Source organism: Bombus impatiens, unplaced genomic scaffold (assembly GCF_000188095.3).
Source record: "Bombus impatiens unplaced genomic scaffold, BIMP_2.2 scf_0487, whole genome shotgun sequence".
Taxonomy (NCBI): domain Eukaryota; kingdom Metazoa; phylum Arthropoda; class Insecta; order Hymenoptera; family Apidae; genus Bombus; species Bombus impatiens.
The window spans coordinates 286,624-307,501 of record NT_176906.1 but is presented as its reverse complement, the minus strand read 5'-3'; the positions used below and the strand labels follow the sequence as shown (position 1 = coordinate 307,501).

Below are 20,878 nucleotides of genomic sequence, written 5' to 3'. Positions count from 1 at the left end.
GGGGGCGGCTCGTAGTCCAAGGTATCCACACTTTCGGCACTTCCGTTTCACCTGTATCCTTCACCGAACCGCGAAATCGTCGTTTTAGCTTTATCCTTCGCTGTAGTCTCCGTGGCACGTGTTCGAGCACGAACTCATTAGAGGCGCGAGCCGACGACTCCCTTTATCGCCGCAATCTCTCTTTCACTATCTTCCTTTTCTTTTTCTTTTTTTCTTTGAAATCCGCGAGCACACAACACGCGGTCTGCGTTCGGAAAGCGAATGGGGAAACAAGAACGAGAAAGAAAGATGGAGCAACAGTGACTGCGCGCACCGTGAGGTTTCGAAAAAAAGATATTGTCGCGTTCTCTCTTCTTATCTGCCTCTTCCTCCTTATATTCTATCTCCTCACTTCTCTTCTTTCGCACTGGTCACGTCACAACACGTAAACACATGCTCCAGAGTACGGATACTATAGGTGTAGTGGCATAGTGCAGTGAAACGTAACAGGCGAACAAGAAACTCGCGTAGAGGCTACGGATTATCGGTAGATTTCCGTGGTTAGGAACGAAAGCGGTGAACACGGCACGGTGGCTCCGGCGTAAGAGCTCTGTCGAGAAAAACACAAGCACGGGAAGAGGAGATGAGAGAACCGAGTGGAGTGGAGTCGAGTCGTGGCAAGGCGAGACGAAGTGAGACGAGATGATGCGAGGTAAGGCAAGCCGAGAGGAGACGAAACGAGGCAAAGCGAGACGAGACGAGAGATGAGGTGAGGCGAGGCGAGGTTACGACGACGTGGAGAGGAGAGAGCAGAGGAGAATACGAGGAGAGGAAGCCAAACCGTGACAAAGTGAGGCAAAGGGCGGAGAGTCGAACGAGTACTAAGGTGTGCTATGAGGTGAAGCGAGGTGAGGAGAGGTAGAACGAGGTGTGGTGAGGTAAGAGGAGGGAGAGGCAAGACGAGTCGAGACGAGGCGAGACAGAAGGACAAGACCGGTGAATACACTGCGGGCTCTTCTCGCGCACTGGGAACACATACGGGCTCTCTCTCGTGGCAACGATGCGCGCTCTTCTCCGTCTCTCTTTCTTTCTTTTTCCCTTTCTCTTTCCGCTACGGGACGGCTGCTGGTCGAGCGAGAACGAAAATCAGGGAGAGAGAGAAGGCACGAGAGAACGACGATTAGCGTGCGCGGCCGAGAGAGAGAGAGCGCGAGAGAAAGAGAGCCGACGACTGAATCTCGCGTAGGCCGTCTGCCAGTAAACAGGCTCCTTCATTCACTGCTTATTTTATACGGGCGGCCCCCTATGCTCCACAGAAATAGCCACTTTGCTCTGTCCTTGTCGCGCGCACATGCCACGGCCGGATATGCCTTCGCTCTTCGGTAGATCTCCTTCCTCTCTCTCTCTCCCCCTCGTTCCTGCCTCTCCTTTCTCTCGCACTCTCGCATTCGTGTCACGCGGCTCGCACCTCGAACAACAGTACTGCTGCTCGTCGTGGAAAAGCAACGAGTAGGACCTCCTCACCGACGTTCTCCTTCTCGCGCATCCTTCTTTCCTCTTCTTCGGAGCGTTGCTTTTTCCTCCTTAAAGCGTATGTGCTTTTCCTCTTCCCTCTCTCACTCTCTCTCACTCTCACGCGTACGTCCTCGTGCGTAAACTTCACCGAGCTGGATGCCTGCCCTTTATTCTGCCCTCCGTTATTCTTCCGTCTCCACCTACCGGCACACGAGACACTGCCACACTCTCTGCCTTTGCCACTGCCAGCAGCACCCCGACGACGATGCCGACAGGTGCGTCACGCTCGATCGAGTCGCCCCGTTCTACCGTAAACTAACTGACACTGTTGCCGGGAATTTGATCGTTTCGCTAATATCCAAATGTCACTGATTTTCTCCTATTATATCTCTCTAGTCAGGAGATCTATTATACAGCTTTCGATGCAGTCAGCTTAGCAGGTCTCTGCATTGAAACGATGTCACGGCCAGATATCGATATAGTTTTGTTTCTTTCGTGCACACCTCCACCGTTCCGTAGATCCAGTAATTTCCCGCGATCTATGCGAGAAAATCGATCGTGTAGATCGATTGAGCGAGATTTTTTTTTTGAGGAATCACATAAGCACGACGCAATTCTCGATACGTACACCACTGATGGTGATAAATGTAACGCGTGTGTCCGTGGTTAAGTATCAGCCAGCGTAAAGGGTTCGCTTGCGTTCACTGATTTTCTCGAATGGCAAGCCTCCGCTCGATTTCCCCGCGATGGCTGGCAAACTGCGCGCACACACAAGCGAATGCATACACGGGGAGCCTGGGTATTCGTGGCGTACGGTCCTCCTCTCTTGCGTTAAGCAAAGAACGGGGGAGAAAGAGAGTTGGAATGAGTCGGATGGAAGGAAGAAAAAAAGAGACGAAACGACGAAACAGCCACGAGGAGTGGGAGAAGCGTGAACGAGGGAGCGGAAGAAAGACAGATGGAGAAAGAGAGAGAAACAAGGCAGGAAAAAAGGAAGGGAGGAAGAAAGACGGATAAAGTGGGTGGGAGCAACGATCGTCGTGCAAGAGAGAGAAGAAAAAGTTCAGCTGGCCTCGGCGGCCATGCCGGTGTAGATCGTGCGAGCGCAGCCCAGGCACGTACTGTCCGGCCCGCAGGCCCACCACTCAACACCTCTATTTTCTCGCCTTTTCCCTCTTGCTCCCTCTCTTCTTCTTTTATTCTCTCTTTCCTCCGCACTTTTTTCGCTTTTTGCTTCGACCACGTATTCCTCCAAGCTTCGCGATCACGTACACGACACAATCTCTCCTTCTCCTTGTCGTCTTTTCTAACCTCTCTTCCTTCCAACTTTTTTCACGTTCGTTCGTATTGCCGTGCCGGTCGACGATCAAATCGATCCTCGAGCCTCCGTGTATCCATCGGATCTCTTCGTTTTTTCACTTTCGACTTAAAGCGTGTAACACGTTTACAGTTCTCCCGGTGAGTACGATCGCGTACGACGATCCAAATGTGATTCGAACAAACTGTAAACGATGTGTTTGTACACACTAACGACTATCGAGCGGAAAGGCGAACGAACCTCTTTTCCTGTTTCTCACGGAAAATCTTAGGCGAACAATCTCGCCGTTTGGTCTAGTTTAACGAGAAAGAGAGAAATATAATAATGCGCACGCGTACACTCGCGATTTCTCTTGCTCTGCTCTTTCCCTCTTTCCGAGTCGAGTATCACCCGTTCTTTTTTTCTCAATACCGTATATACCGTTCGTTTTCACAGCAGGAGTATAATCGTGGTTCGTTTGGAGCCGAGGCCGGCTGCGCTCAACGCTGGTGTGGCGTTGTAGACTCTCTGCTTGTTACAAACAGCGGAGCAGCGGCCTGTCTGTCTGTGGGTGGGGTGCGCGCGATGCGCATGCGCACTCGATCATACCGAAAGTTGCATATGCGCGCGTTCACTCATACGAGCATGATCGTTTACACGTAAACGTGCATACATACGTCGCGGCAACCTCACCGCCACGAAAGCACCGTGACGCCTGCTATCCCCCCCTCCCACGCTTCGCCCTGCTTCGCCCGAGTATAGCGTACCCCGCAAGCCAGACGCGATACTTCATTCATGCTCGTATTGTGCGACCAGGGCTGTTTCTGTTCACCCAGGTCCCACGTACTTTTTGCCAACTTTCGTACACGTGTACCGCGTCTAATCTACGACACTCACGCTCCACTCTCTCTCCTATCTATCATGTTCATTCATTTCATATCGCTTATCAAAATCTACTTTTACGTTGTTCTGCGATCGTCGCTTTTCAAAATAATTCATTAGTGAATCAGACTTAGAGATTCCTTATACACGAACGATTAACATGGAATGTATTAAATAAATATATTTGTAATCAACCATGGAAGTAAAACATTCATAAGTTCGTAAACGCGATCTCTTCTCAAAGAACTGACGAGAATGCGCTCAGGGAAGACGGTTTATTCATTGAAGGATATCGAAGCGGGAAAGGATTTCGCTCGTTCGTATTCTCTCTTCGCTCCGCGGTGCTTGAAAAATCTTCGCTCAGGTGATCGAACGTCATAAAACCGATACCCCTCTGTGTACTACGGGGCTCTCCCACATGTCGGGGATTCTCGGTTCTCTTCGGAAATGTCCGCCGACTACATCCTCTTTCGTCTTCGTCGTTCTTGTTTTACAACCCGTACGACTGTCCTCGTTCTCCATCTGTTCGTCTCACTCTATTCGTTTACACGTAAGTCGCACCGTAACTCTGTGGCTGTGCCACGTTATTTATGCGGCCGTGTGTGCGTGTTCCTCCTCCCACTCCCTGTTGTAAGGCAGACAGTGAGCATAAACCAGGCTGTCCTTGTCGCTTCCAGCTTGGCTATCTCCGTTTCGCCCAGCCGGGACACCAGGCAGCGCAGCAGTTCGAGTATTAATCGGACACGCAAGTTTCGAATCACGAGCGGAATATTGTCAAGATAAATCGACCAGACTCCTGCAAATAAAATTACCATAAATACACCGGGTTGCATCACGTCGCGCTCTTTCCTCTCCCGCGGACGCCTTTCCAACCTTATCCACTGTATATACGTTCCAAATCGACGCTTTTGTCCTCGAGACTTCGCCACGGTATTCGACAAACCTTCCAGTTGTATTTGTATCATATTCTCACTGGCGTTTCTACATATCAATGATTGAAGTATAATATTTAATTAGACGACGAAATACGAAATATCCTGATTTCATATAACAGCTTACGTACAGATCGTGAATTTGTTCTTGTCGACGAGATTTTATCACGCTATTCGTCAAATATTCCACTCCTATTTGTCTCATAAAAATATGTTCAAAAATCAGAAGGTTAGCGCTTCCGTCAATGATTCCGTGAATAGATTGATTAATCTGAAATATCCTGATTTGATCGGTGCACTTACATATGAACATAAAGGAGAAAAACACGATGAAGACATTTTTGTTGATTTTCTGATTTTCTCACTTTATGATCAAACAGAAGAATGTTAAATATGACATAATCAAAAATGAAATAACTTCTCAGGTCCAGATAAATTATGATGATAGCTGATGTTTTGTGAAAGCCAAAGATGTACGTAATTAGTAAACCAAGAAATATTCTTTAAATTTTCAGGGGAATAAGAGAACGCACGTTTAGTTCTAAAAGTCTGATTTATCATGTTCTTTCCTTGTAATCCTCCTATAGAATCCAAACACAAGAAACGTAAAAATATAGTCTAGTCGTTGCTGAAAAGCGATCTACTCGTTTAATTTATATGTATGTAAAGATTGGAGTGGTTTTACGAAACGCATCGACGGTGACGACTCTTAGTACTCGGCAGTAAATACGGTGAACCGGTTTCCATGCAAAAATGCCACTGTTCTAATCTCGAATGCGCGAAGCGGGCGTATTAAACGTGTGATTGATTTACAAATCGCATTTTTCAAAGGTCTCGAAGTTTACGATCGGGAATCGAACGGAACGTAGTATTGAGACGAATAAATCCTTAGAGTCGAGGAAAAACAAGCTGACGACATTGAAGGGAACAACGAAAAGTGATCTAGAAACGCGACTGGCCAGACTCGTCTAATAATGTGGCACTAGCGTTGTTGCAAATCATGTTTTACTCGCATACATGCAAAGGAGACACCCAAGGTTTTCATGAAACGTTCGTTCATATCGTTACTCGAGAACTCACCTGATTCATTAGCGGCAGCTACACTCGTGAACTTATCGTTACAAACAACGTTGATCGAGGACGAGTTCAAGGCCTTAATCTTCAAAAGCATTTAACATAATTGGAATGTCAAAATATGAAACATCCCTGTATTATAGTAGTTTTCAAGGTGCGCGAAATCAGTATATCAAAAGAATTATCAGTGTCATAAAAATGGAATTAAAATGAAAATCTTTGTGTTAGACGCTGACGCTGTCTCGAAGCTGACAACGAGAGGTAATTAATTTAAACGAAGCAAACATAATATAATGAGGTACAAAGAAATCGTAGTTAATGAGACGTAAAAAGAACAGTCCTCTTATTCGCGAGACCTTCCGCGCTTCTTACTTCTTTTCATAGCTGTTATAGATACAACACAAATGACGAATTTATAATAGCGTAATAATAATTATAATATATATATATATATATGTAGTAGTAATAGTAATAATAATATAAATACACATTTTGCATGGCGGGCGTGGCGATATGAATCGCGTGCACCACTTCCCTCTGGAGGATATCCGGTGTGGAAACGCTTCGTCCTACCTCTCCCTTCTTCACGTTCCGACCGACGAACCCCCCTTTTCCCTCTTGCGTTCGATGATCACCTTTCCTAGCGTCGTAATAACACGTCTCAACTGGCAAATGGAGACACGTTCGTCTCATAATTCTCGTCACCCCGTGCACTATCTTGTTGAAAAGCTTCCGAATCTTTGACAAGTGCGAATAACACTTGGAAATGATAGGAGAGAAAACATGATTTTCTGATTTTAATGTTGCTTTATGATCGAGCGGAAGCATTTTAATATGCCACAATTGAAAACAAAAACAACATCACATCTCTTAGGTTGAAAGATGTGATTTAAAAATAGCGGTCAGGTTGACGAAGTTTTGTGGAAGACAATGGTACAGTTACTGAGATGAACGAAATTTTGAGAAGTACCAAGAGGTATGCGTGTTTAATTACAAAACCAAAGAAGAAACAATTTTGGTTACATAGAATCGATCGACAATATAAATATTGAATCTTAAAAATGCTTCTTTGTAAGAAATAGGAAATTTAACTCATTGCGTTCTTTTGTAAAAGTGCAGATCGAAAATATAGAATCTCTTTTTTCGTGTAATATCGTTAACATATTACGGAAATTTTTTAGAAAATTCGACTAGTTTCACGTTAAAAGAGAACTATCAGTTTCCTCTTTCAACCTGATTCAGAACCGAGGACAAATTAAGAGAACAGTGTCGTTTTCGCTTAGCTGACCATTCTCTGCGCCATCGGTTTCAATGGTTGCAAGGGTTAATTGTCTAATTAAGTAAGGCACTCGCACGTTGTGAAGCGAGTAGCACGCTCGAAAACAACGACGGCGAAAGTTACCCTCGTTTTCGCAACTTTATTGCTTTGCTTCCTCCTCGCTACTCCACATTATCGTTCTCTCGTTTCTTGACTGTTCAGCTGTTCCGTTCCCTTTGCTAATTGTTCCCTCGCCAGTATGTAAATCCAAACGTGAAAATTTTGTCCGGAGATTTCTTCCTCTGCGAAACTATGAATTTTTATATTTATCTTCTTCTTCTTCTTCTTGGCTTCTTAGAGGCCAAACTGATCGACTCTACTTTTTATTAAATTCTCAATTCCATAGAATAAACATAAATACACGATCAATACCGAATTTTCAAGAAACAAATGCTTTACTTCCATAAGTCTATTCATCGTAATACGACGTATATATTAGTAAAGGTAAATTTTAAAAAACAGTATTCGTAACACCGTCACTTTTCTGCACCTTTCAATTTACGAAACTGGCCAATGTGACTTCTCAAAATTAATATGAACTCCAACATATCTGGATCCAATGAATGCCTAATGTTTTTGTTTCTCTATTTTTCATACCTTCCTTTACGAACTTTTTCAAACGCTCTACATATAAATTCGCGGCCTACTAATATTTCTAGCAATAAACCTTTACACTTTTGAATACGAAAGCTAGACTATTGTTCTTTTCTCTTCCAATAACTACGATTTAAATATTGGCGCTGCCGCTTCTTACTGCGAGCGTCGCAGTTCGCCTTGTTTAGCCGCAATTCGAAGAAACATCAAGACAAAAGCGTAATTCTACTGCATTTGAGTAGAAGAAGAGAAAAGATATCAAAGTAATCGCTCGGCGAGCTACTTCCAAGCTTGTCGCGTGGAGGATCGCGAGTTTAGTTCTCACGATATCGTTTACACGGCAAGCATCAGCGAGATATAACCGTGACGCAAAAGTCTTGGGTCTTCAAATGGTCTACATTTTAACGAGTAGGCTGAGAAACACTGGTTTAGCCTATATTTAAACGACGGCACGCCGCGTATCTTAAACGCGTTCATTAATGCACTTAAGTGTGTACGCCCGTTTAACCTTACGCCTGTTTACAGCTCCCGCCTGGATGATTTGTAACCTACGACATACTGAGACACATTTCTGTCTTTCCTTCTCTTCTCGGCTCGCTTCTAGCTGACCTTGATCGAGTTGTTCCTACGAAAGAATGCCGCTATTGAAAGTGCCACGATATATCGTTGCAAATTTTATCGAACGGTCATGGTAAGCGACTCCGTAGTCCCGCCGGATTTCTTCGTTCGTCCTGCGAAATCGCGAAAACATTTGATAAAAAAAAGAAACTTAATCGATGCATACGAACAATTCTTTCAGATTAATCGGTCAGATTGACCGAATGTTTTTCTTCTTTTCTTGGATATTTCAAATGTAATAATTTTAGACAATCGAAGAACACGGTAAGTCGTATTCTATCCTTTTACAGGGGAGCAGTTTTAAAAGTCGATAAGTTGTTAATCGATAATGAGAATATTATCAAAATTGTCTTTTTATTTGATTTTCAAAGTGGATGTGTATTTTTTTTCGTCCATTCCGAAATTTTAAAAAAGGTATTAAAATATTGCTTATCTTCGATAATTATATCTTTAACTTTTATAAAAGTTCGTCGACTCATCAGCTATTTTCGAACCTGACAGGTTGTTCCGTCATATTAAAATTCTCTCATTTAATCATAAAGCGATATTAAGTAAAAGATTTAACAGAAATACACTTATCACCTTTTTTCCCTTATAATGTTCAAATTGAACCGAGATGTATCGCTTAAGAAATATTGTGTACATTCGGAGCATCGATACGAATGAACCGAGAAATTTGCTTAGGCCTGCAATAGATTTAAGTCAAAACGAAGTCACGTGAACGAGAAACAGAAACGAAGTAAAGAGGAACGAAGCGGAAAGAACCCGGAGCCAAAGACACGGCCGAAGAGGGGAGGCAGGACAAATGATAACGATACGCCGTTTTTCCGAGTACATGTAACTATCTACGCGATCTTTCGTGACCTAAACCACGGACGAATATACGCGTGCATGCCAGCCGCTGGTGAATGGTGCACGCGCTCCATTATTATGTACACAGCTACGTAACTTGTAACATTTCTTGAATGGCATTCAATTTTACTATCTTTAAAAGATGCCGATTATTTTCGCCAAGAGGTCGATAAAATTGTAAATGTTTTCGTTATGGCGATTTTTTTTTTTTTTAACACGGAAAGATAAACGTTCGATCGAGATAGCGAAAGTAACATTGAAACCGCTAAAAACTACTGAAAAAGGCACGACTCTATCGATTCACATTTTTATCCAAGAATATCTCTTTGCTTCTTTCAAATAAATATTTGTGAATCAGAAAAATCTAGCAAATTGTCGCTAAGAAATCGGATAAGCAAACAGCTTGTTACACGGCAGGAATTACGTTTGTCATTATCGTTCATAAATACACGAATGACAAATCCCAGGAAAACAAATTACATAATACCTCCCACAGACGATACGTAATACGTCCGTTACAATGGTTATCGATAAAGAAGTAGTAATGCAGTAGTAGCCGATAAACGATTCAGGACATTCGTTGATTGAACTCTACTTTTCGGAAGTTATCCTCGCCTATAGTTCGAACGCCACACGAACAAATACTTTCCACAAAAGCATCGATACTTCGGTTGCGAGGTCATCATTCCCATCGCTAATGCACACGCAACCACGTGTGTTGCGTATAGACGTGCGAGGACAACCTGCAGATGCATGAATGACTCGAAATGACGTGTGTTCATTGAGCGCCGCTTGGCGTGCCGACTTGGTGGTATTTCTCAGTTGCTCCCAGCAAGGACACGACATATTTTCTGTCTTGCGTAGGAAAAGATTCGAACCGACTGATTCTGATCGCTATATTACTATAATCGTTATATCACTATATTTACTTAGACGTTCTTCGTTTATCGCGACAGTATCTAAGGGAAAGTTGTTCATCAAATTTCTATCAGATTAGCCAAGTTACCTGAGTTCAAGCGACTTGAATTCGATCTATCTGATATCTCTACAGTCGTGTTAGAAGCTTCGTTTAGAGTGACGAAAAACTTTGGATCGATTTCATACTTCGACACTAAACTGTAGAACTGCAATAGAAGATTATGCTCGTAATAGTCATCCATCTTTACCGTATAGAAACATTTTGTGAGCATATGATACGCGCTATAAGAAACGTTCTAAAATTTCATTAGCATTGTAACGAAACGCGGCTATCATGTTTATATCGGTGAAATTTAAAACGAAATTGAAAAACATAAAAATTACAAGATATCTGTTACAATCGTATATTTCGCAGAGATCACCAAAATATTTGAACAGATGATTATTCACGAAGAACACTGTCCACATTGTATGCTAATTTCTTGCTAAATGTGTAGATGTTTATAATAAATGATCCGCAGCTTCCACATACATGTTTTAATCGATTTCAAATTTTACCTACGTAATCACGATACTTGCGTCTCGTTACGGCGTTGGTGAAATTTCAAAAAGTTTTCGTATGGCACACACGATATATTCATACAAATATTCTGCAACGAATGTTCAAATACTTTCGTGAGTCACTGTATAATACTATGAGGGATTGTACCACTTTTCGATAAAACATATTTTCTTTGAAAACGAGAAATTTGTGCGTATCAAAGGCAGATACTTGAGTATCTATCTACGTAATGCTACGAGTCCTAAGCGTAATTCCTTCTACAAAATAAAGTTCAGATTTTGACAATCTAACCAAAATAATCCACACAACGATCCACACTCTTAATCACGTCAAGAAACGAGGTCAATTCTGCTCCGACAATTTGTTCGTACCAGAAGCTCGTTCCTATCCTGTTCCTTCGACAACTGTAACAGGCAATATCGATGACTCGGGAGCGCAGTGGTATCGGCGAGGGGGCGACAAGGTGGGTAGGGGCGAGTACGAGGCTGTTGGAGCTTGGGAGACAGGGGAATGGAGGAAATGAGCGCGCACACTTACGCTTACGCGTACACTCGCGTATAGTAAATGCGTGTTGAGGCGACCGCATCGGTAAACCGATTAAACGACTTACATAAGTTCCAGTTGGCAGAGCCTCGAAGACACGTAGATTCGATGAAAAAAGGGTCTCCGGTGGGATTGAGAAGAGGAGACAGACAGAGAGCCGATGCAAACGAGAGAAAGAGAAGCGGTTCGGCGCGATGCGGCGTCGGGAATCGATGATACGGACGGGCTGGAACGGAAGAAAAGGAACGTGAGTGCATTGCGCCCTGGCGGTCGCCACGGATGCATTTCCTGTGTGCACCGTGCACAAAACGATAGCCTCGTTTCGAGTTCCTTCGCTAATTATGTTTCAAATTTACCGATCTACCGGCGAGAAGGAAGCGGAACAGTTATACCTACCATTAAAAAGTTAATGAGTCATGGTATCTCCCTGGAGAATTTTAAGTATTCCTGATTCGGCGGTCGTACTTCGCTTGCCTTCCGGTATTTGATCGCTCACGCTTCTCGGTCTTCGAAAATTAGCAACGAAACCTCAGCGTTACGCTGTTAGCGTATTTTCGAGAAGATCGAACTTTTTATCAAGTACGAATATACGCGAGGCAAACTCCTAATTGAACAGGAAAGATAACAACGAGGAAGTTATTCTACGTGTAAAGACAAGAAGAATAAGGTAGAATTATTTTCACACATAGAATGACATGCTGCAGATTGTTCACTCTGTTGTCATGAATTAGTCAAGTTCGCATATCTTTGTCGGACTGTGAAACACGATTTTCCGGAAACGTTGTAGGAAAAAAAATTGTTCTACATGCTCGATTTATCCTTTCATATAGAATCACCTCTCTGTCGATTATACCAAGATTACTGCGACACGTTGTATACATTATTGAAAATTTTTCTGCATTCTTATCGTCAGATAAGTAATCCCCTCTCGTTTTTGCGAGAGCCGAGCGAGCGTCTAAAGCCGTGGATCGTAACGCATGGCTGGAAAGCACGAATGAATGCCATCGGACGGTCGATCTCTGACGAGTTTCTTCTCTGGAGCCTCGTGACACTGTACGCTCCGAAAACAAAAACAGGAAGAAGGTTACGCTGATACACTCGAGCGCAAATCGTCCGATCGATCCTTCTTTTCTTGTGAAACTTGTGATCTTTATTTTTATCGCGATAATTCGCTCGATTATTTTATACAAAGTGAATACATATACAAAACACGTGAGGCTCTCATATATCATTTCCTTTTTTCTTCTTCTAATGTAACATCATTCTACTTTTTTTGCTCTTCTATCTTCTTTCTCTTTCTCACGCATACACGCTATCTTTCTCGCTGTCTCTCAGTCACTCATTCATTCGCTATCTTCCTCCGATTCACGTATCTACACCTACTCCCCTTTCTGTCTCTCTTCCTTCTCTTCCTTGCACGTGTGTTCTCGACACGACGATTCCGACGAACCGGAAACACGTCGGAGGAAACTGTATGCGAGACACGCTTCTGCTTCCACGAATCGATCGTGAGTACCAACACTCAGACGAGTTTACCATTCGTGACAAAATTCGTCGTCATAATTAATACCATATTTTGTTTTCCTCTATCCTTATATCAATGTTTTCAATTCGCTTTATAGAGAAATTCCACGCATTTAAACATTCAATGTTATAAATATTAAAGACATCCGTGAAAGCTCGCGAGAATATATTAGCACTATATCCCTATTGCACAATTATGTTTCGGCAACGCGACTTTCGCAGCTGAACTGCGGATCTTTACGTAAATTCACATTTTCTCGAACACAAACAAGTAAGTCGAATCTAAACATTCCTAAAAATGCACGAACATCCACAGTTGAAGCTAAGTTAACTAAATTTCCCCATAATAAACCAAATGTTAGTTAGTGCGAGAGTTAGAAAAGAAGATAGACGCGATTAAATTTTTACATTGCATTCGGTAAATTTTACTAAAAAGGACGAGGGATAGAAAAGATTATCCCTCGTTGGATTTTTCTTTGGAATTGCCACGGGAAGATGGACGAGCCTCGTAACAAGCCCAAAAAAGACACGGCGCGAATAGAGTGGCTTGTCGCGGGCAAGGAAACCGGAGCGTGTGACGTAGGATTGATCGCAAAAACGGGAGGAATCGTTGCGGTCGAATCGTCGGTGGAAGAGGAGAAAGAGAGAAGACGGAAGTCCCATTTCGTTCGAACAGTCACCGCCTTGTTCGCCTCGCGCAACCGCATGCGAGGTAGTATCGGACGAAACTCGTTCAACTCGTCGACGGGACCTAAGTGACCGGAAACTAGAGAACGCTAAGGACTTTTCTTCAATTTCTTTCGTTTTCGCTTCCTGCTGCATGGTTATCGTCCGAGATCGAATTTAGCGCGAGCACAGGTATATTGTATTTCGTTTCTCAAAGATCATCGACGTAATAAAATTGTTCCAAGGCCCCTCTTGTCTCTCTGCTCTATAAAACCTATCAGGATAATTTAGTTTCGATACATTTACAATCTTCTGGATCCTAGAAGTCCTATTCCGTTTCGTTATTTTGTCTTTCTGTGTTTGTCTTTTTTGCCCGCTTCGTTCGGCCATATCGTTCAAAAAATCTCGTTTTCTAATTTCAAAAAATATTTCCAACATTTATGCAGATTTCGTTTCCAACTATTTGCGAGCTGTTTTCCTCGGTTACACGCTATCGAACTGCTATGGCGAAATCTAGTTCTGCTTTATGGTAACAGCTCAATTCAGCAGCGATCGGGAGGTTACGTCCGGTTTTGCTAATCGTAAGACACGGTTTTCTAAGACACGATTTGTTAACGATATTCAATTGTACGCATTAAACAATTCAACTATTCGACATGGTTTCTTTTCGTTCTGCGTGTTCTCGTTGAGCCTGGCGTGAGCACGGTGATTAAGTACTGCGGAGTTTTTGGATCGTTTGCCTTTGTTGCAAAGCTTTCGAGCAGAAACCGTCGTATCGCGCGGCCTCGTTTCGAACTTGATGACGCGACGTCGTCTCGTACGCGTCACGAAATTGTTATTAAAAATTATTAAAAATAATATTCGACGCTACATGATTAAGTTTTGACTTTTGATTTCATATACATTGCTGTGTTCAGTGGTACTGTACGCAGTTCGTGAAAACATCGATAACAGCGTTTACGTGACACGAAAAAGAACGCGTCACTACATATCGATTAAGCGAATATGTAATTCCGTGCATCAATCTTCTATTCGTCTCGGAAAACTTCTAATCAAAAGAAACGTTGATTCTGCGTGACTTCTAGCTTGAGCGATTTTTAACATTATTTCTCAAAACAGGGATCACGTGCAATGAAACCTGAAGAACGTTTCGAAGGATCACAGAATGAAGCAAGGCGTGCGTCGATTATTTGCGTATATCAAGTACAACGACAGAAAGATCAGAAAATTCGACGTATATATTACAATTCGGGAGAACGATCGACAACGATCAGAAACGAATCCAAGATGGTCTGTGTGCTCGTTGATCGCAGCCCTCGCTCCTACATTTGTCAACCCATAAAAACATCGATGGAGCTTCAATGTTTCCACCCAGTCCAGTATGTCCTAGAGTATCTGGAAGAGCTTTTTCAGTTCTACCATCAGTTGCCAATCAGTTTTCACCAGATCGTCCCTGAAGTATTCCTTACAGGCGTCTATGCTTTGCCTGCTTATCTGTAACATAAACGACGAGAAACTTTGCTAATGAAAGTCAAATTTGAATTGAATTCGTTTAAAAATAACGACGACGATCACGTCGTAAGAACGTATTACGAAAAATAAAAGAACAGTATACCCAGAATACACTCTGTATATACACGAGTGTATATACACGAGTTTCTTGGAAATCAAGCCGATCAACTAGTTTATGTAAGAACATACATTGTCCAAATGCGTAATTAATATACAATTTCTCGAAAAGCAAGCAACTTGAATTTATTTATCATAAATCACAGTAAATCAATAGTTATATAAATACAAATGGCAAATTCCAAGACGAGTTTTACAGAAAGACATTTGTAATATCGTCAGAATTTCCAACTTTAAAACGTAGTCGATCAGTGTCGCTTCTGAGCTAACACACATACAATGACTGAATCGGAGCCAGCTCCACTTTCCAATAACTCGATTAAACGAACAAAAAACAATCCAAGGTCAATCAAAATCAAATCACATTTTCAAACGTGATATAATCTTGTAGTCGACCAATATTCCTAACGATAAATTTTAGCATCGTTGAATATGAAACCTATACCTTTCTTTCTCTATCGATAAATACAAATAAAATATCAAAGCTGGCACGTTATGAATGCAAACCCTTGAATCATCATCAGGGCAAACTGCAAGTAGAAAGACCGTTTTAAACGTTTCTCCTCGTCTAGGAATAATTTCCTTGAATCGGTTTTCGCGAGGACAGGCGCATGCTCGCGCACACAGTCCATTCACTAACGTAACGCTTTACAACTGTTTCCGCCCCCACTCCCGGCCGGAAGTCCCGTTTCATTCATGGATCGGTCACAATGGTGGTTTTACGCGGCTATTGAGGACGCCTGCCTCCCGCCACGCCCCTGCTACTTCTCCCCCACCATCTCATTCTCACTCCCTCCCTCCCCTTTCATTCCCTTACCTTTCTTTCCTTTTTCCCTTCCCCTCGCTCTCGCACACGCTCCCTCTCTCTCGTTCTCTCGCTTTTTAGTTCTCTCTCGTACGCACGTACACGCACACACCACGCACAGATCTCCCACCGTACAATTCTTTGCCTCTCTTTCTCCGTACCGTTTCCGTTTCATAGCCTCGTCTCCGTTGCTTCGTTCCCTTGTCCTCTCACGGCCCTTTGTCACTAACCGAGCAACGTTGCACGAACAGCAGAAGGGTCCTCTCCTCGTGAAACCTTTTTCCTATACATCCAGATGATTTTTCCAGCCACGGATTTCGATATCTTGACATATACCCACAAGGACACGTTGCAACCTAACGCCGTCCATACTAACTTTGATTCGTGTTTCGTTCGTATCGAACGAAGAGCCTCACCTATTCTCACTTCTCCTATCAATTTAATCACAGGTCGATTTTATCGACTTTTGATTATTGAGTAGTCTCGATGATTTTATTCTGCACGATTCGGTACGGTGTATTTTTGAACTTATGGTCGAGCAGAAATTATTGTGTAGAATTTAAGAGGTCAAAGAGATGAAACGAAGGAGGGGAAGGCGAAAATTCTGTTGTTGCCAAGGAACGAGCAAAATCGTCGCTTGACAAATCATCGTGGGAACAAGGTGATTCCGGGGAATCGATTCTACGAAGCAAACGGTAACGACGACTTCCGCTCGCCTTGGCAGCACACAAAGATACCCAAGCCAGACGGGCTGTGCACATATAAGTGCTCACATGGTTGTTGAGTACGCGTGCACAACCGGAAAGCGTGGATAAAGCTAGAGGAAACTGAGTTGACGCTATTGAACACGGAATTCGTGCTGTGCTTCTATGATAAAGCAAATTTCTAGATTTAGATAAAAGAATAATATGAAAGCCACTAAACCGCGGAAGTTTATGTACTTATTGAAAAGTTACGGAAATATATCTATTGTACTGTACTATAAATTCATCTTATTTTTATGCATACATATATTATGATGAATATAAAAACAAGACGAATTTCGTGCGAATTATATATTTTGAATATTTTATAATTAGTATATTATGTGCATTCTATGTATCTTTGAACCATTAAATTTCCCATGAATGCACAAAGATTCACGTATGATCCACGTCTCGGAAGCCAAAACGATCAATTCCATTTTATACGAAGCTCTCAATTTCATTTAAGTTCATTTACACAATTAATATCAAACATTTCAAGAAAAAGAAAGAACTTATTTTCATGAATTTATTCATCACAGAGGAACAGTACAAACTGCTTATAATTATTACTTTCCTTTACATTTCAATTTATGGAGTTGATCGGTATAGCTTCTGACTCATGTAATCAATTAAGTGAAATTTATGGGAGCTAAACACGTGTGTCGAGCACACGATATTCGCTTCCATTAAAGTATAGGGCCGATTGATTCACAGTTGATATCCAAAGCGGAAGACGGAAAAGAAAGAGGCGAGGTGAGGGGAAGGAGGAAGAGTGGAAGTTCTGCGAAGGCCGGAAGTCGATGGTGGACGCCTGATCGCTACCGGATGTGCATCTTCCTTTTTCGACCAAAGTCTTGCATACTAATAAGGATCGTTTCCGTCTCGCTCGCTTCTGATTTCGATGAAATTGCAAAGCTATGCGAATCGGCTCGGTGCACGAGGGAAAAAGCGAAACGTATATACTCGGTTCTCTAGCGGAATTTCATCAACGGCCAAGACCACCTGTCGATCAAATTCTTTCGAAGCAGCTGCTTCACGAAACTCTGAAACGTTCGCCTTGTAATCGTTCCTCCTTTCCTCGTAATCCCGCACATAAACCTCGTGTGCTTGCACCGCATTTTGCACGGTTTAAACGTACGGCGCTTCATTATTTCAGAGGCTATCAAACTCGCTAAGCGAGCTATTCGCTTTCAAAGAGAAAATTCGAACCACAGAATTACGTTCTTCTTCTTCGTGATAACGATCATTGATAACGAAATTGTGCCAGCATTTTTTTAAAGTATGTACCCTCTTATTATACGTTCCAGAATGGATGGTACGTAAGATCAACGAAACCGAGATCATAAACATCGATGGTGGATACGGAATAATGTTTCCTAAATTAAGCAATTGTCTGTAATGTTCACGATAATATCCCGTAAATCGTCCATCCAATGTTACTGAACTCACTCCCGTGGATGAATTATAAGATCAAAGGCCTACCTTGCTCACAACGAAGTCTTTCTCGTCGAAATGACGGCCGAACATTTTCGGCGCCTCGCCAGGTATTGGCTCGATTTTCACGCAGACTTCCTGACCTTTCCTCGCAGATTCCACGGGCTTATGGTTGTATTCTATGCTCGTAACCATACCCAATTCGACGAACTGCAAAGTCAAACATAAGCATTATAGCATAAATATTTTAAATCTATCAGTCATATTTTTACTAGTTATCTTACAATTATTCTATAAATATGATCTATAATGCCTATAAAAATTATTTACATACGTCCCTATTATCTAACGAAATTTCTAACTATTTTTTATCAGGTTCTACATCTCATTTTCATAGTCCTATGAAAATACTAATAAATGATACGGAATTTAATGATATTTTCAGCTAATTAATTAGCGTGTTAATGCTATGATAAATAAAATAACCTGCAAAATACTTTCCGTAGCCACCAGATATTCCCTCGCGAGTGCTGTGCGTTATCCATTCTCTAATTTCGAACGTTCTATGTAAATAACCGCCGAGATGCCTTCCAAGCACGACACAGGTTAGGAACATTTTATAAAGATTTCGAAAAACACGGGGAATTCTTCGCATAGACACAGCTCCATACGCAGGCTGTTTCGCAGCTTCTGTCGCCGTGTCTTTTTTCCATCCTCGATCGGCGTGTGTCTCTTTGCGTGGGTATAGCTCCGCCTATGCATTCCTTTCTGCGACCGGAAGTCGAGAGAAAACCGAGTACCTGAGCATTGCGCGTCGTCAGGGCCGACTCAGACGTAGGTTGCTGGATCCTGTGGGCCGTCGTACACGCGGTGATCTTCGAATTTTTCACAGAATTTTGTCCCATTTGTGGCCACAGAATTATGCGTGGGAAAAAATAATCGTAAACGAGAAGTGCGCCTAAATCGTTGAAGAAACAGTCGAGGAAGGTTCATGGAAAAGAATAACGAATTTCAATGGGAACTTGTAGTGTATTGGGATTTAAGAGCACCCTATAGAATGGCGTATAGTGGCAAGAAAGCTCGAGCACGTCGTTCAGAATTGCGTTATTGCCGTAACACACCTGCAGCTGCAAGAGCGCCAAGTGGGCGATAAACCCGGACGCAACTTCGCTTGGGGACACGCGCAGATTGCCGCTTATCCTTTTCAAAGAATTGCCTATAATTACGCTTAATTAACCGTTGCCTTCTTCGAGAACTCGCCAATCTATTCAAACCTTTCACGATGAGACTATATGTATAATAACATTGGTACACCTATTGGAAGAATGTTTACTCTTATCGTTTCAATTTTATTATGGAACATCTATAGAAAGATAAAGTTATTTCTTGTTATATCAATAATAAGAACCAAAAGGGAAAGCTTACAAAAGATTTAAGAACTTACTTTAGAAATTTAGAAAGATGATGTGAGAAAAGGGGCTCATTGTGAATCGTCTATAGCAAGATAATGTTATTTCCTGTTACACCAGTAAGAACCAGAGGGAAGAGCTTATGGGAAATTCGAGGAATCAAAGCAGGAATTAAAAAAAAGATGATTGAAGAGGAAAGGGCCGAGATCGAAGCGAGATCGAAGGAAGTAGAAGCACGGTATCAATCGATGGACAATGACCGGTGGAATATACTCGGTCTTGTATTTCGAAACCCACGCCGAAAGAGCAATATGCCCACATACACGCTCGTAGTCGGCTCGAATCGAATCACGAGGCTCGTTCTTTGTCGCCTTGGTGTGCTCTTTTCTTGTTGTCTCCCATATTCTTCCCGTTTCTCCATTCCTGGTTATTTTTATGGTGTTGCGCGATCGTCCAATTTTCGACACTCTTCGCGTCCTATCGCACGCATTACCATATATACGTAATTGCAAGCATATATTCCCAGAAAGTACGCATCCTTGTTCGATACGCTCGCCTTCTAAGCTTCGCTTCTTCTGTCGCTTTTCTTTCTTTGTCCACCTTTTTTTTATTCTTTTATCTAACGCCTTGTCGTATATTAAGGGCTTTGTATATAAAGTATAAATGTCCATGTTTTATGGTTAATAATACTATTTATATATGTTTTTATGGTTTTTACGTTCCACGTAGTTTCACGGCCGAGCATAAGTATTAGATCGCCTACTCGTTACAATTGTTGAAAAACTTTAATAATAATTTCTAGGTTTACGAGCGTTTCTTATATACCTATCTCTACAAGGAATCGTCAAATTGACGGGTAAACGAAAATACGCATTTTCTTTAGAAAATCGATTTATTCAAATTAAGTCTGAATTGAACAATATTAAGCTTCACGTTTAAATAAATTATTAATAAGTAAAAAATTTTTTTTAAATATCACGGAAATGATAACAATAATATTAACGCTATAGGGTAATCATATTTATTGAGCACACTTTTTACAAGTATACTGAATTTTGTTTGTGCATTTTCCGCATACGATCTTTTTGCAATATATGCAACAATTATTTCTTCTATCTTTTTTTGCAGTAGCCCACTTGGCAACTTTTTCGCACTTCTGACATTGAAAGACCCAGAAACGAAGCATCTGATCTTCGACAAAATATGAACTCCTTTCTGGATATTTTCGATCCGGTGCACTCTTTGCGTAATATCCACGCGTTTATCGCTGCCAAATCTAAAATATTGAAAAAAGAAACTTGAAGGGACCATCGGAAACTCCCTGCTTTCACACTATATTTGGGTGCCATCTGGTCAACGACGTCCACACCAAACTTTGTTTTATTATAGAAAGCAATGGTTTCTGGATCACCTTTATAATTGTCTTCTACTTGTATATCTGTATTTTTGGTGCTTAGAAGGAGGACTTTTGCGTTAGGTTTACTTTTATACACGGTAAGCGTGCAGTTTTCTGATTTATATATGTCGGAGATGGAAAGACAGCGGGATTTCCGAGATGGAAAGACAGCGGGATTTCCCGTT

The 20,878-nt window shown here is 42.0% G+C and overlaps 2 protein-coding genes and 1 long non-coding RNA gene across 5 annotated transcripts in view; all 3 read right to left on the bottom strand.

Annotated features, from left to right (window-relative positions):
• Window positions 1-206: 206 nt before the first annotated feature.
• Window positions 207-5,031, bottom strand: LOC112213136. Its single transcript, XR_004462019.1, has 2 exons — window positions 4,547-5,031; window positions 207-4,469 (listed from the first exon to the last, which is right to left on the bottom strand). It is a non-coding gene; the product is annotated as an uncharacterized LOC112213136 (long non-coding RNA).
• Window positions 5,032-11,878: 6,847 nt separating this feature from the next.
• The window catches only part of LOC100745867 (eukaryotic translation initiation factor 5B), a 34,120-nt gene continuing 25,120 nt past the window's right edge, over window positions 11,879-20,878 (bottom strand). For 2 of the 3 annotated variants that reach the window (XM_003490977.4, XM_033321763.1), the window contains 2 exons: window positions 17,937-18,098; window positions 14,661-14,768 (listed from right to left, as the gene is read on the bottom strand). In XM_003490977.4, the coding sequence (XP_003491025.1) occupies window positions 14,661-14,768; window positions 17,937-18,098 (270 nt within the window). Of the gene's footprint in view, window positions 14,769-17,936; window positions 18,099-20,878 lie in introns of all 3 variants that reach the window. The other variant, XM_033321762.1, reaches the window with a different exon arrangement.
• Window positions 20,296-20,878, bottom strand: part of LOC112213134 — a 1,293-nt gene continuing 710 nt past the window's right edge. The window contains exon 2 of the mRNA XM_024368900.2: window positions 20,296-20,818. Coding sequence (XP_024224668.1) covers window positions 20,410-20,818 — 409 coding nt within the window. The 3' untranslated portion in view covers window positions 20,296-20,409. The remainder of the gene's footprint in view (window positions 20,819-20,878) is intronic.